Here is a 15,875-nt window from a genome sequence, read left to right on the forward strand (position 1 = left end):
GTGAGCATTTGACCACGTGCAAAACAACCTTCTGAGTAACCGACAGCTAGGTCACAGGCATGGTGGCTGGGGAAAGGATAACATGGACGGCATCATTTTTTGGAAGAAAGAGACCACCCACCACACCAACCCCTCCATCGCTTCAAAAGACAAACAAGAGCCCCTTTAAGCGTGTCTTAGCAGAAGGGGGTATAGCTCAGTGGTAGAGCATTTGACAACAGATCAAGAGGTCAATGGTTCAATGACGGGTGCCCCCTCAACAGATTTTTAGGGGTGTGTGGCTGAGTAGTCGAGCATCTGATTGGCTTGTAGAAGGTCCCAGGTTCAATCGGCATCTCCAGTTAAAGGGACTAGGCAAGTAGGTGATGTGAAAGACCCCCCCTGCCTAAGACCCTGGAGAGCTGCTGCCAGTCTGAGTAGACAATACTGACTTTTTAAAAATATATATATATTTTATTTTTCTTCATTTAATGTATCCATAAAAAACAATATAGTAATAACAATAAAACAAACAAACATTATTCTAATTTAACAATCAAATGACTTCCCCCTCTCCCTCTTCCGTCTAAAATTAAATTGTATAATCTTTTGCTGACAGGACTAATCCCAATATTATTTTAATTTACCTGTTCTTATCATATCCAACATAATGAAATCAATACCTAATATAAAAGTTAACACAAAATATGAATAAGGGATTAGAAGTAGACAGTACTGACTTTGATGGACCGAGGGTCAAATTCAGTAGTAGGCAGCTTCATGCGTCCATGTGATGGAAAGACCCCTGCCTGAGACCCTGGAGAGCCGCCTCCGGTCTGAGTAGACAATACTGACTTTGATGGACCTTGATGGTCTGATTCAGTATCAGGCAGCTCCACGTGTTCATTTCTGCCCCAGCACTTTGGAACGTCGAACGCGACAAGGAGGGCAGCCATTGGCCGAGCGAGAGGGCAGGGTTCCACGAGGGCGTCCACCCTTCGTTTTTCTGTCATCTGATTGGGTGGCTGAGGTTCTGTAGGCGGGGCTATAGCTCTCGATTGGCTGGCGGATCCAACGGAGGCGGCTGGGGACGGGAGGCGAGTTCCTGCGGAAAGCGGTGGGAGGAACAAGCTGGGAACCCGGAGAGCTGCGTCCTTTGCAGTCACGTGAACGAAACTGGAGTCAGTGTGTTTGTGTGAACGGTCAGGTACGCTAGCTGTCCTCTGCAGTCCTGCACCTTTTGTAGTTCGTGATCCTGCGTTTATTTGTGCGTCGTTTTGTTCATGTTTAAAGCGCTACTGGACTCCCGGTTGATTCTCCCACGTAAACGTGCATAGGATCGGGCGCTATGCATTGCGCACGCACAGCTCTGTGGGCCCTTTCACACATGCCGAATAATGCACTTTCAACCCACTTTCAATGCACTTTGAAGCTGGATTTTATTGTGTGAAAGGGCAAAATTCACTTGCAAACGATCATTAAACTGTCTTTCAGTGTTACTCCTCTGAAGATGCCTGCCGCAGCTGCTGGCGAAACGTCAGGAAAGAAAATACCAAGACCACGGTCACACAGCCCGGATAACCTACAAGAACCGATCATTAAAGTGCATTGAAAGTGGATTGAAAGTGCATTATTCGGCATGTGTGAAAGGGCCCACTGAAAGTGGATTGAAAGTGCATTATTCGACATGTGTGAAAGGGCCCACTGTCTAAATTATCCCGTGGCTCAGTGGCAGAGCATCTTGGCATGCAGAAGGTCCCAGGTTCAATCGCCGGCATCTCCAGTTAAAGGGACTGGGCAAATAGGTGATGTGAAAGACCTCTGCCTGAGACCCTGGAGAGCCGCCGGCGGTCTGAGTAGACAATACAGACTTTGATGGAACGAGGGTCCAATTCAGTAGAAGGCAGCTTCATATGTTTATGGCCTAGAGGTTAGGTGCCAGGTCACGGTCCAGGATCTCGGATAGGGGACAGGATATCTGCATCGCTTCTGGTTAGAGATGAGACAGAGGAGGAGGAGAAGGGGGGAATTATGTATTGCCCAAGCGCACAACACGCATAATAATAATTGTTAGGATCAGCCCAAATGTAGCAAATTCGTGCAAGTTTTCAATACTTTGCCCTTCATGTTCCATGAGGAGGGGCTGTGGCTCATTGGTAGAGCCTCTGCTTGGCATGCAGAAGGTCCCAGGTTCAATCCCCGGCATCTCCAGTTAAAGGAACTAGGCAGGTAGGTGATGCGAAAGACCTCTGCCTGAGACCCTGGAGAGCCGCTGCTGGTCTGAGTAGACAATACTGACTTTGGTTGGCCAAGGGTCTGGTTCACTATAAGGCAGCTTCATGTGTTCATGTGATCCCTTTCTGGGGTCAACTAGTCACACAACATACATAGTCTTTTTCCTTGTACGCCTCGTTGGCTCCTGTTGATTTTGCAGTGGGGAGAAGAGAATGGGAACTTGCCCCACAGGTGGCGGCAGGAGGAGAGGGCAGATTCGCTTGCCTCCTCTTCTAGTTTGCAAGTCGGATTGCAACCCCTTTGCTCTCTCCCAGAGAAGTAAAGGGTCGTCTTGTTTCTCACGCATGTTAACCCTTCCTTCCTCCAAAGCAATAGAGAAGAACAAGAGTCCATTAGCACGTTAAAGACTAACAAAATTTCTGGCAGGGCATGAGCTTTCCCTCTAGATGGAATAATATTCTAGCTGTATCTGAAGAAGTGAGCTGTGGCTCACAAAAGCTCATACCCTGCCAGAAATTTTGTTAATCTTGAAGAAGAAGAAGAAGAGTTGGTTTTTACATGCTGACTTTCTCCACCACTTACGGAAGAATCAAACCGGCTTACAATCACCTTCCCTTCCTCTCCCCACAACAGACACCCTGTGAGGTAGGTGGGGCTGAGAATGTTCAGAGAGAACTGCGACTAGCCCAAGGTCACGCAGCTGGCTTCATGTGTGGGAGTGGGGAAACCAACCTGGTTCACCAGATTAGCCTCCGCCGCTCATGTGGAGAAGAGGGGAATCAAACCAGGTTCTCCAGATCAGAGCCCACCGCTCCAAATCCCCGCTGTTAACCACTACACCACCCTGGCTACTGGACTCTTGCTCTATTGCTATTGACAGACTCTACCCATGGTGATCTTCCTCCAAAGCGTTCAAGGTGGTTTACCTGCTCCTCCCTCCCTTTTGTGGGGATAGAAAGTGAGGGTGATTTTTCCCCACTGTTTAGAAGTAAGAAGCACAAAGATAAACCCCAAATCCCCCAAAGATCACAGGGAATTACTTTCTCGCTCTTCTTTTACGGTTTTCTTTCTACTCTATGAGAAGTTCTAATCATTCGGTTTTTCCCCCCACCCCTTCTTACTTCTCCACCCTGCTCCACCTTCAATCGGCTACTCGGCACCCACCCGCCCTGGCAAGCAAGTCTGTATCTCTAGGCTTCCCAATAGCCTTTGATCTGGTTTACAGATTGGAATCGGTCAGAGGTTGAGGCGAATCCAGTGAGCAACCCTGGCAAGATGAAGTCAATATGTAAACCATTTTAAAGTTATTGCCCCCTAGAGAACTACGCGGTGCCCCAAGAATGGCACAAGCATGCTGGCAAGGCCTTGGCATAAGATGAGCCCTGCTGGACCAGAACAAAGGTCTATCTAGTCTGGCATCCTATTTCACACACCCAGATAACTCTAGGAAGGCCAAAAGGCTGCTGTTTCATTGGCCCTGGTAGTAGCGTTTTTTGTTTATTCTGTGTATTCATGGGCACAATTGTTTTAACAGCTGGTTTTTTTTTTTTTTAGTATGAGTGTGTATGGAGGCTACTTTAAGTGGTTACTGTTTCCGGGAAAGCAGAATATAAATATTTATTTGACTCAAAAGGGCTGCGCTTTCCCTTTCTCTCTCCCAGATCACTTCCATGGAGCGCTTTCCGCTCCAGTTTGGGCTTCCAAGTGCAGCAGAATATTTCAGTGCTTCCACAAAGCATCCTTGCTCATCCATTGTCTTTCAGAGGTTTCCCTGTCCTTTCTTAAGCTACCTCTGATCTAATGTTTCCTGGAGGGATGCAGCCAAAGCATATTTGCATTCTGTGTAGGAGGTCTCCTGCACTTCAAAAGGTGCTGCCCGCTTTGGTGCCATTCTCTCTGCCGCGTTCTCCTGCAGCTACCATATCCTCTCGAGGGCCACTGGGGGCTTTTAAACAAATCTACAATAGTTAGATTGTCATTATGCTGTAATAGTCTCTCTGTTAGGCCCTCTGGATTCTCAGCTTAATTTTTTTAAAGTAAACCTCTAGGCTTTTTTGTTTCTGAGATATACCTTTCCCCTTATATCTCCACAACAAAAAGGGCTAGAGACTTACTATGTTTTTAATAGTGTGGTGGTTAAGAGCGGCAGACTAGTCTGGAGAACCAACTTTGTTTCCCCACTCCTCCACATTAAGCCTGCTGGGTGACCTTGGGCTAGTCACAGTTCTCTCCGAATTCTCTTCGTCCCACCTACCTCACAAGGTGTCTGTTGTGGGGAGAGGAAGGGAAGGTGACTGTGAGCTGCTTTGAAACTCCTTAGAGGTAGAGAAAAAGCAGGGTATAAAAAACAACTCTTCTTCTTAATGGAATCTGGGAATTAAGAGAACCTAATAGACAAATTGTTTCAGTGTTACAAACTGTAGCAATCTAACTATTGCCTGATTTTTTTTTTAGGCCCCCAGTGGTATGGGGGGGGGAATGGTGGATGCAGAGGAATGGGATAGGGAAAATGCAGAGAAACCCACCATCTGGAAGCCCTCTTGCCACTGCATGGAGCTGGCAGCCCCGGTGGCAAAGGGAAAACTACAGGGAATCGTTGCTGTGAAGAAAACTCCCCGGTGAAAGTCATCCACAGCATGACCCAGGCAGCGCCAGTTCAAAAACTGGGTCTAAAATAGGTTACTAATTCCACCAGCAGAGGGCACCACTTCCCTTTCTTCTGGCCCCCAGCTGCACATAGGTTGTAGTGTCTGGACTTTGGACTTGGCTGGTTTATGAAAGATCAGCTTATCCTTGGTTTAAACTACTACGTCGCCAGGTTTTTGTGAAGATAAACTGAGAGGGAGATCAAAGGAAATGCTTTGCAGCAACTAAAGGTAAAGGTAGTACAAGCAACAAGTCATTACTGAGCCATGGGGTGATGTCACATCACGACATTTACTAGGCAGACTACGTTTACGGGGTGGTTTGCCAGTGCCTTCCCCAGTCATCTTCCCTTTACCCCCAGCAAGCTGGGTACTCATTTTACCGACCTCGGAAGGATGGAAGGCTGAGTCAACCTTGAGCTGGCTACCTGAAACCAACTTCCGTTGGGATCGAACTCAGGTCGTGAGCAGAGCTTGGACTGTAGCACTGCAGCTTACTACTCTGTGCCACAGGGCTCTGTGTAGCAACTACAGAGTGGCAAATTACATTCAGTGTAGGTTAAGCGTAAGGCAATGCACAATGGAACATGAGTGGCATGTTAACACCTACACGTATAACCTCTTGATCAATGGACCTCTATTCAACATTGGATTAAAGACTGCTTTTCAACAGAAAGAACCATTGGGGAAAGGCTCTTTTGACATTAAGTGTTGTTAGTGTGGCACAATGGGTTGAACAGATGGACACAAATCAAATTGGACCTTTATTGGCATAAAACACATGGACACATGAAGCTGCCTTATACTGAAACAGACCATCAAGGTCCATCAAAGTCAGTATTGTCTACACAGACTGGCAGTGGCTCTCCAGGGTCTCAGGCAGGGGTCTTTCACATCACCTACCTGCCTAATCCCTTTAACTGGAGATGCCGGGGATTGAACCTGGGACCTTGTGCATGCCAAGCAGAGGCTCTACCACTGAGCCGTGGCCTCTCCCCAATTTATACATTCTGTTGTTATGGGTTTGCTGTTGAGACCTAGGGACTGGCAAGACCCCCCAGGCCCTTGGGTCCATCCCGTGGCTGTAGGACAGGCTTGTCGAACTCATTTGTTACGGGGGCTGGATCTAACACAAACGTCACTTGGCCGGGCTGGGCCATGCCTTGCCAGCCTGGAGCAGGGGTGGGGGGAGGATGCCATGGCTGGCTCTCGGGCCGGATAAGAGCTCTCAAGGGGCCAGATCCATCCCATGGGCCGTATGTTTGACACCCCTGCTCTAGGAGATGCTATCCTGGAGGATCGGCCGCTGCGCCTGCCTGGCCGATCTCGTGTCTTCCTTTTTTTCTCTGCTCATGAACTACCTGACCTCTGCAATTTGAACTGATCTCAGATTATGAATATTTACCTTGCACAAACAAACCAGCCTGCGAGTGAACTGTGACTCATGAGAGCTCATGCAGGGAAAAAAAGGTGAGCCTTTGCGGTCCTCCTGGAATCCGGTTTGATTGTTCTGCAGTCAACGGAACAGGGCTACCCCTCTGGAATAAACAAACAAGGACGTTCTCCTCTTTCACCTCAGTTAGTGGGTAGAGCATTTTGGTTTCCTGAGTAGAACCTCTTGCTTCTGATAAATTCCAGACATTTAGGTGTCGCTGGAGAAAGAAACAGACACATCAGCAACCACACTTGATGGATTCGTCGCTACCAAATTTAGTGTGTTTATTGGCAGGCTGAGATTGGGCTGGGAAGATGCATGTGATACGTGAGGAGGAACGGACGATAACTGGTACCCGGCTCAAGGTGGACTCAGCCTTCCATCCTTCCGAGGTCGGTGAAATGAGTACCCAGCTTGCTGGGGGTAAAGGGAAGATGACTGGGGAAGGCACTGGCAAACCACCCCGTGAACAAAGTCTGCCTAGGAAACGTCGGGATGTCACCCCATGGGTCAGGAATGACCCGGTGCTTGCACAGGGGATCTTTACCTTTATTTGTTTATAACTTATACAGCTCACCTGCATTCTTGTTAAGAGGATATGGAAAGTATTATTAGGAAATTGATTGGATCCATGAGCCTTTTCCCTCCTGGGAAATGAAAATATATATTTTTTAGGTTGCTTCGACACAAACTGTTTGCAATTTGCCCTCCAGGGAGAGCAGTTTCAGAGGGAATCCGCTCTGAAGGACGTCCTTTTTTCTTTTCAGAGTCTGTGGTAGCTTTGTCGCAAAAATGTCTGCCTGCCGGCTTGGAAAAGTATTCCCCAAAACAAGCATCCTGTTCTTGTGCGACATGCAGGAGAAATTCCGGCCGAACATCAGCTACTTCCCTCAGATTGTATCTGTGGCCGCTCGAATGTTGAAGGTATAAGATGCCTGGGGTCGCTGTGCTTTAGGGAATGGGGCAGAGGGCAGATACATGATACTGGAGGCTATTGCTGCATTAGCAGGCATTATTAGCTGATCAAATCGAAATGGGGGGGTATTCTGTCTCTGTGTATCTGTCTCCCCAAGAACCGGAAAGTATAGTTAATGAATTATAGATTAATGTTTTTTTTTTAATACACGGAAATAATAATAGTAATTTTGAACATTGTCAAAGCACTTCTTCGGATGTTCAGAGGTGGTGGGAACACTGTTTGGGGGTGGGTGGGTAATGGAGCACTGTATTTTGCAATATACTGTACAATTGTAATTATGATGACTTTATAAGTGCTCTCTTTTGTATTTTTCATATTTTGTATGTTTTCTTTTTGTTTTGATTTAAGCATATTTTAATTTTTCTCTTTTTTTAATTATTATAAAAAAATAATAAAAATTTATATATAAAAAAAAAGAACCGGAAATTTGAGCAGCCCACTTGCAATGCTACAGCTGGGCACCTGGGGGCAGTATAATATCAATTTCTGAAACAAAAACATTTCTGTTCCCCCCCCCATAAGAAGACCCCTTCCCACTCTCTGAAAGCCAGGAGTCCTGCTTCCTCTCAGACTAGGGTTGCCAGGTCCCTCTTTGCAACCGGCGGGAGGTTTTTGGGGCGGAGCCTGAGGAGGGCGGGGTTTGGGGAAGGGAGGGACTTCAATGCCATAGAGTCCAATGGCCAAAGCGGTTATTTTCTCCAGCTGAACCGATCTCTATCGGCTGGAGAGCAGTTGTAATAGCAGGAGATCTCCAGCTAGTACCTGGAGGTTGGCAACCCTATCTCAGACGAGGCCGGCTCTCCTACAGGTTGCCAAAACTCTTGAGATCCCGACCGTGGTGACCGAACAATACCCCAAAGGCCTGGGTCCCACGGTGCCCGAGCTGGGTGCCGAAGAACTTCGGAAATACCCCAAGACGTGTTTCAGCATGGTCATCCCAGAGGTGGAGAAAGAGATGGCCGCCGTCCCCAACCTCAAGTCCGTACTGCTGTGTGGCATTGAGACCCAGGCCTGCATTATGGTATGGGCTGGGAGGCCTGCCGCTCGGTGATTTGGTAGGGTTGCCAGGTCCCTCTTCGCCACCGGCGGGAGGTTTTTGGGGCGGAGCCTGAGGAGGGCGGGGTTTGGGGAGGGGAGGGACTTCAATGCCGTAGAGTCCAATTGCCAAACCGGCCATTTTCTCCAGGGGAACTGATCTCTATCGGCTGGAGATCAGTTGTAATAGCAGGAGATCTCCAGCTAGTACCTGGAGGTTGGCAACCCTATGATTTGGGCTGGTGGGGGACAAGGGAAGATGGGCCCATGGCTTTGCCCAGCGAGCCAAAGGCAGAGAGGCCATGCAACTCTGGACCTTTATTCAGTGTCCTCATTTCTCCCTTCCCAGCCAGGATAAGTCCGTAATTGTCACACTGCGCTTGACAAATACTTCCACATTCTTGAAAACCTAGAAAACAAGGCGCTTTGATTTCCCCCCTCCCACCCTCAGACCAGAAGGGAGGAGGGAAACCAAGGTAATCGCACCCTCCCTTAGTTATTAAGGTTTGGGGATGCCAGCGTGGTGTAGTGGTTAAGAGCGATAGTTTGGAGTGGTGGAGTCTGATCTGGAGAACCGGGTTTGATTCCCCACTCCTGCACATGAGCGGCGGAGGCTAATCTGGTGAACTGGATTTGTTTCCCCACTCCTGCACTTGAAGCCAGCTGGGTGACCTTGGGCTAGTCACCGCTCTCTCAGCCCCACCTACCTCACAGGGTGTCTGTTTTGGGGAGGGGAAGGCGATCGTACAGTGGTTTGAGTCTCCCTTAAGTGGTAGAGAAAGTCGGCATATAAAAACCAATTCTTATTCTTATTCTTCTTCCTCTTTTTGCACACAGAGAACGGCACTGGACGTGATGGAACGAGGACTGGACGTTCACGTTGTGGTGGATGCCTGCTCTTCCCGCAGGTGACTGGCAGGGCAGGAAAGGTTCGCCATCTGGGGCTATGGGAATGTTGACTTGCTTCCTTCGTTCCTCCTTCAATGTTGTGTTTCTTCCCTTTGCCTCCTTACCACAGCCAGGTGGACAGGATTGTGGCCCTGTCTAGATTACGTCAGAGTGGTGCTTTCCTTACGACCAGCGAAGGTCTTATCCTGCAGCTAGTTGGAGATGCTGCACACCCCCGTTTCCGAGAGGTAACTCTCCGGTCTTCCTGGCGTACCTGGGTTTCCCTCCCCCCTTTATTTGCCGTGCAACTTGGAGTAATGTCTGGCTCATAATTATGGACCTCTGCAAGCTTCCCCCCCCCCCCAAGGGTAACTTTCCTCTGTGTCAAAGGAGCATCTGGTTTGCTTTTGAATTCAGGGGGGGTTGAGGATAAGGAAAAGAGCCCTCTGCGTAAAATTGAAGGATCTGGACTTTCATTTTAGCTTAATCCCAGCAAGTTTACAAATTGGAGGCCTCTTAGAAATTGGGGTGGAGAACATTGGGGAAACCCCACCCAGATCTCAAACGTACAGGATACAATGGAGAGCCAGCGTGGTATAGTGGTTAACAGCGGTGGACTTTAATTTGAAGAACCAGGTTTGATTCCCCACTCCTCCACATGAGCGGTGGAGGTCAATCTGGCGAACCGGGTTGGTTTCCCCACTCCTACATATGAAGCCAGCTAGGTGATCTTGGGCTAGTCGCAGCTCTCTTAGAGCTCTCTCAGCCCCACCTACCTCACAGGGTATCTGTTGGGAGGGGAAGGGAAGGTGATTGTAAGCCGGTTTGATTCTTCCTTAAGTGGTAGAGAAAGTCAGCATATAAAAACCAACTCTTCTCCTCCTCCTCCTCCTCCTCTTGAGCAAACCAGTTAACCTCATCCCTCTCTTCCCACCCACCTCCATCTTCATTCATTTAACTAACCCGTCAACATTTTTTGCCTCACAGAGGACAGTGAGCATACTCACTTCTTATCATGCTGGCTTTTTTTAGGGGCAGGGGAGGGGGAATCTTTCTGACCGACAAAGTAATATTTATGTACATGGGGGGGAGTCCCTCTCTGTATGCAGAAACCTCCATCTTGCCTCATCCTCGGTCGTAAGGATATGTCTTCCCCCACCCCCCATCCTTATCTACTGCCCAGCCTTCATCGGTATTCCATGCTGAATTGTTACCTGGCCCAGGGTGGAGTAGGGGGGTACAGTCATGCTCTTCTGTGCACCAAAGAGTATGCAGGAAGACCTGCCTTGTCAGAGCAGGGCCTGTTTTTGTCTTCTGTGATTGGCACACACCGCCCACTCACTATTAGATATTGTATTTGATAAAGCAACATGCCGGGAGCCCGTGAGGGATTACAGGGGAGAGGTAAAGGGTTTGGAAATCGTTCCCCTCCTCCAGGGTTCCGTAAGATCTCAGGGCCTGAGCGGGGCGACTTCCCCCTCTCCTCTCCCCAATAAATGACTCTCAACTGGCCATATCCCATGCTCGTTTCTGGCCAGCGTTTGCTTGGATTTGTTTTCCCTACACACGAAGCCAGCTGGGTGACCCTGGGCCAGTCACAGCTCTCTTTGAGCTCTCTCAGCCCCAGGGGAAGGGAAGGCGATTGTAAGCCGGTTTGATTCTCCCTTAAGTGATAGAGAAAGTTGGCATATAAAAACCAACTCTTCTTTTTCTTCTTCTCTAATTTATAAAGTGATATTATTTTTTTCTGCGTATCTAGGGAATACAGTTGCCAGGTTCCCCCCTCCCCCGGCCACTGGCAGGGGATTGGGAGTGGTAGGGTTGCCAGATTCAGGTCGGGAAACTTCTGGAGATTTGGAAATGGAGCCTGGGGAAGACAGGGACCTCAGTGGGGTAAAATGCCACAGAGTCCACCCTCCAAAGCAGCCATTTTTCTCCAGGGAAACTGATCTCTGTAGTCTGGAGATGAGCTGTAATTCCAGGGGATCCCCAGGTCCCACCTGGAGGCTGGCATCCGTATTAGGGAATCCCTCAGGTGTGTAAAAAGGCCGACCGTATCTGGTAGGCAGGTTTTCTCCCCCCCCCCTTTGTGATTGGCATGGGGTGGGGGGGGGCAGCCTCTTTACTGTTAGATGCAGCAATCAAATAATGAAACCGGGCAGTTATTTCTGGAGAAGGGCAGAGTTCTCTCACAAATTTGCAGTGACCTGAGAAGGGCTCAGAGTAGTAATTAATGGGATTTGGCAGAAACATCCTGGCTTTTGTACACAGAAGGTAAAGATTGCAGACAACAACTTGGAGGCCTGTCTGCTCTGACTCGGGGAGGGGCTGTGGCTCAGTGGTAGAGCATCTGCTTGCCATGCAGAAGGTCCCAGGTTCAATCCCCGGCACCTCCAGTTAAAGGGACGAGGCAGGTAGGTGATGTGAAAGACCTCTGCCTGAGACCCTGGAGAGCTGCTGCCAGTCTGAGTAGACAATGCTGACTTTGATGGACCAAGGGTCTGGTTCAGTATAAGGCAGCTTCATGTGTTCATGTGTGTGACAGACCTTGCAATGATCCTCCTGGGGTCCACTGGTTAGGGTTGCCAGGTTCCTCTTTGCCACCAGCAGGATGTTTTGGGGTCAGAGCCTGAATAGGGCAGGGTTTGGGGAGGGGAGGGACTTCAATGCCATAGAGTCCAATTGCCAAAGTGGCCATTTTCTCCAGGTGAACCGATCTCTATCAACTGGAGATCCATTGTAGTAGCAGGAGATCTCCCGCCACCACCTGGAGGTTGGCAACCCTACCTCGGGTGGATTTGTTAACGTGTTCAAGGAATGATTCGGAAGCTGGAGGTGGTTTGGGAAAATGATGCTGGCAAGATCAAACACGTTCCACCTTCCCTTTAGCACACATGGAGAAGTCTAATGATTTTATAATTAGTTGAGCAAATAATGTTTAAACGTGTGTTTAATCTAGAAGCATCTGTATTTTTTTTTTAAAAACTGTTGTTTATTTTTAAAGTAAGCAGTTGCAAACTCATGGGCAGCAGATGCTTTCTTAGAAGAGGCATTCTTCCTTATCTCCACACGTAGCGTTGCCAGCTCCAGGTTGGGAAATAAGTGGAGAATTTGGGGGTGGAGCCTGAGGAGGGCAGGGTTTGGGGAGGGGAATGACTTCAATGCCATTGTCCAATGGCCAAAGTGCCCATTTTCTCCAGGGGAACTGATCTCTGTCGTCTGGAGATCAGTTATAATAGCAGGAGATCTCCAGCCACCACCTGGAGGTTGGCAACCCTATCCACACATCTGAAGTCATGGCTGCGGTGGCATATGTGGATATCATCTGAAAACAAAGAAAACATGTTTTTCCCTCCTTCAGATGTACTGTTTTCTTTATGTACGACCCTATTCAGATTAAGTGGATTGCTTAATCCATGGAAACCATTAGAGTTGACTACAGGTCCCTGAGCCAAAGCGGTGGGGGGGGGGGAGGAGACAGAGTTTGAGGCTAAGGTTAAGAGAGGTGAACAGGAGTAAATGGAATTGTAACCACAGAAGAAGAAGAAGGGTTGGTTTTTGTATGCCAGCTTTCTCTACCACTTAAGGAAGAATCAAACCGGTTTACAATCACCTTCCCTTCCCCTCCCCACAACAGACACCCTGTGAGGTAGGTGAGGCTGAGAGAGCTGTGACTAGCCGAAGGTCTCCCAGCTGGCTTCATGTGTAGGAGCAGGGAAACAAATCCATTTCATCAGATTAGCGTCCGCCACTCACGTGGAGGAGTGGGGAATCAAGCCCGGTTCTTCAGATCAGACTCCACGGATCCAAATCGCTTCTCTTAACCATCACACCACTTAGGCATTCTTTCCCCTGAGGATGAAGATATTAAACCTCTCCACTGGTGCAACAAAGATATTAAACCTCTCCAGTGGTGCAGCCGCTGTGGCCAATTCAGGATCCCCCTTGCCCCCTTATCCTCACAACAACCCTGTGAGGTAGGCCGTGCGAGGAGAGAGCGGTTGGCCTGAGCTCACCTGGTGAACTTCATAGCAAAGTGAGGATTTGAACCCAGGCCCAACCTGACATGGTAACTTGTGGCGTCTCTCTCTTTTTCAGATCCAGAAGCTGATTATGGACCCTGCCCCAGACAGCGGCCTCCTTCCCTTCCTGACAGCATCGAGCCCCCTTATCAGCTAGGTCAGCTGCTCCAAGGAAGATGGCCCTCTAAGCTTCCTCATTCTTTGGTTCCTCCAGCCTATGCCTCCTTTTGGGTAGGAAGGAACGGAATCAAGATCTGGAGCTACGCATGTTACTTAATTTTTTTCTAACAGGGAGATGCTGGGGTCAAAGCCAGCCTGGAAGCCCTGCCCTTTATTTCCGGATGTGTGGGTCCTGTCAGTGGGTTTTCAAGGCAATGGATTCCTCTGTTATACCTTCAGGAATGTATTTTTTGGCGTGTTCTTGTCCGCACCGCGCGGTTTCAAAGTGCCTCTAGGCCTTACTCTGACATCGTCTTGTGTGAGAAGAAGGAGGTTTTCTATAAGGAAGGGATGATGTCATCGAGAAGATTACTGGTGTCTTCTGACAGATCTGTACATTTTCTCAGTAATGAAGCTGTATGTAGAGGAATGGGGTTTGGAAGGCGGTCCCAGGTTCTTCAGCCAGAGAACACCCAAACTTCACAATCAGAATAAACGATTTTGGTCGACCGGGTGGGCACTAATTTATTTACGTGTTCGCTATGATTGCGCTACGGTGGGTTGCTTGGGGTGCAGAATCTTTTTGTTGATGTTGTTTCACACATTTGGTTACGGATAGGATAGAAGAACATTGAAATGATGACGGTAGAAACAGAGAAGGCGTTTGATCTGTTGAAGACCAAGAAATGGGCTTGGCGAAGGAGGAAAAGGGACCTACCCAGAGGTTCCCTACCTTGATCTAAAGAATCCTCCGCCTAGTGCAGTTTACATAATTTCTAGCTAGGCTCACAATCATGAGGGCTAGCAACTTGGCTTTGTGTGAGAACAAGGTACTGGGGTTGCATAGTGGCTGCGAGAACAAGGTGTGAGCTAGAGGGGTTCAAATCTTGCCCCTGCCACAAACTGACTTTCTGTGGGCCTCAAGTAGGCACCTTTCCAGCCCTGTGATCAGATATATTGGGGTTGGTAAGAGCCTGCCTTGGTTCTGAACATTTTACTATTAAAGAGTAGTTCTGAAATAGCTGCTCAGCCCTGCTGTGAGGGTTGCCATATCCTGGTTGGGAAATACCTGGAGGTTTTTGGGACGGAGCTTGAGGAGGGCGGGGTATGGGGAGGAGAGGGATTTCAATGCCATAGAGTCAAATTGCCAAAGTGGCCATTTTCTCCAGAGGAACTGATCCCTGTTGCCTGGAGATCAGTTGTAATAGCGGGAAGATCTCCAGCCACCACCTGGAGGCTGGCAACCCTACCTTCTGCTGAAATAAAAATGCCCCTTTTTGCCTGCACATTTTGTATATGTTGACGTGACTCTACAGAAAGACAGGTACCTGTGGTTTAGGTAAGATTTTGCCCGTTCAGTTGAGGGGAGGGGCTGTGGCTCAGTGGTAGAGCATCTGCTTGGCATGCAGAAGGTCCCAGGTTCAATCCCCAGCATCTCCAGTTAAAGGCAGGTCGGTGATGTGAAAGACCTCTTTGCCTGAGACCCTGGAGAGCCGTGAGAATGCTGACTTTGATGGGCTGAGGGTGTGATTCAGTATATGGCAGCTTCATGTGTTCATGAGGAACAGAAGTACTTTGACCCTGACCACTTGCCAGTCAGCAGTGGCTAGGGATTTAAGACCTAGGGCCCCTTATGCACGGGAGGTTTCGCCTTGGATTGGCCGCTCTCTAAATGCACATTTTCCCCATCCGAATTCTCAAAAATCTGCATGGGGGCTTATTTTTAAGTTTGAGAATTCAGATGGGGAAAATATGTATTTAGAGAGCGGAAAATCTGCATGGGGGCTTATTTTTAAGTTTTGAGAATTCAGATGGGGAAAATATGCATTTAGAAAGTGGCAAATCCAAGGCAAAAACTCTCGCGCAAAAATGGCCCAGGTCTCTCCCCAGCCCCCTTGGTCGATTCACGGCACCCACCGCCATCTGCCCACCAGCTTCGCATTTTATTCCTCGCGGTCCCTTTAAGGCCCAACTTTCTCCCCGCTCGGCTCCCCCCCATCACAACACCAGCAACACGTGCCTGCCCACGTGCTCCCAATCCTGTACAATCTCCCTTTCCCCCTTCTGACGGCTCCCCATTGGCCAAAACTGGGTCAGGCTCCTCCCATCGCCTCCGCCGCCATTGGCCAAATCTAGGTCAGAGCCCCACCTGCCCCATGGCAAGCGCACATGACAGAACCGGGAGGGAGGGGGAGCGCTGTTTGCAAATCCCTCGCTCCGCGAGCCGCGATTGGCGGAGGGGGCCCCCGCTGCTCCCGCCCACCCGTGCAGCTTGGCCCCTCCCAGTTCGAATGTTGCAAAAGGAGGGGGGGCGAGATCCCCGAGGCAGTAGTAAAGTGCTTAGAGGACAGCAGAGCGATTTAAAACATATATATATACTTTCATTTTTTCCCCATATATACAGCTGCAGCTTCATATATATACAGTTTCATGTATACAGCTGCAGGGAACTGTCGGGGAAAACTGGCAAGACGAATCCTGTGGAGCAGCGAGATCTG

The 15,875-nt window shown here is 48.9% G+C and overlaps 1 protein-coding gene and 1 non-coding gene across 2 annotated transcripts; both read left to right on the forward strand.

Annotated features, from left to right (window-relative positions):
• The first annotated feature begins 1,178 nt into the window (after positions 1-1,178).
• Positions 1,179-13,375, forward strand: ISOC2 (isochorismatase domain containing 2). Its single transcript, XM_056863758.1, has 6 exons — positions 1,179-1,186; positions 7,062-7,218; positions 8,082-8,294; positions 9,146-9,216; positions 9,327-9,444; positions 13,295-13,375. The coding sequence occupies exons 2-6, from the start codon at positions 7,087-7,089 to the stop codon at positions 13,373-13,375; spliced, it is 615 nt and encodes a 204-aa protein (XP_056719736.1). The 5' UTR covers positions 1,179-1,186; positions 7,062-7,086.
• On the forward strand, positions 11,521-11,592 carry TRNAG-GCC (transfer RNA glycine (anticodon GCC)). The gene has a single exon. It is a non-coding gene; the product is annotated as a tRNA-Gly (tRNA).
• Positions 13,376-15,875: the final 2,500 nt, after the last annotated feature.

The sequence above is a fragment of the Euleptes europaea genome, chromosome 18, assembly GCF_029931775.1.
Source record: "Euleptes europaea isolate rEulEur1 chromosome 18, rEulEur1.hap1, whole genome shotgun sequence".
Classification (NCBI taxonomy): Eukaryota; Metazoa; Chordata; class Lepidosauria; order Squamata; family Sphaerodactylidae; genus Euleptes; species Euleptes europaea.

Coding starts and splice junctions, on each gene's coding strand:
- ISOC2 (XM_056863758.1), top strand. CDS start 7,087: ATGTCTGCCTGCCGGCTTGGAAAAGTATTCCCCAAAACAAGCATCCTG. Junction 7,219..8,081: donor TGGCCGCTCGAATGTTGAAG/GTATAAGATGCC, acceptor GCTCTCCTACAG/GTTGCCAAAACTCTTGAGAT. Junction 8,295..9,145: donor AGACCCAGGCCTGCATTATG/GTATGGGCTGGG, acceptor TTTTGCACACAG/AGAACGGCACTGGACGTGAT.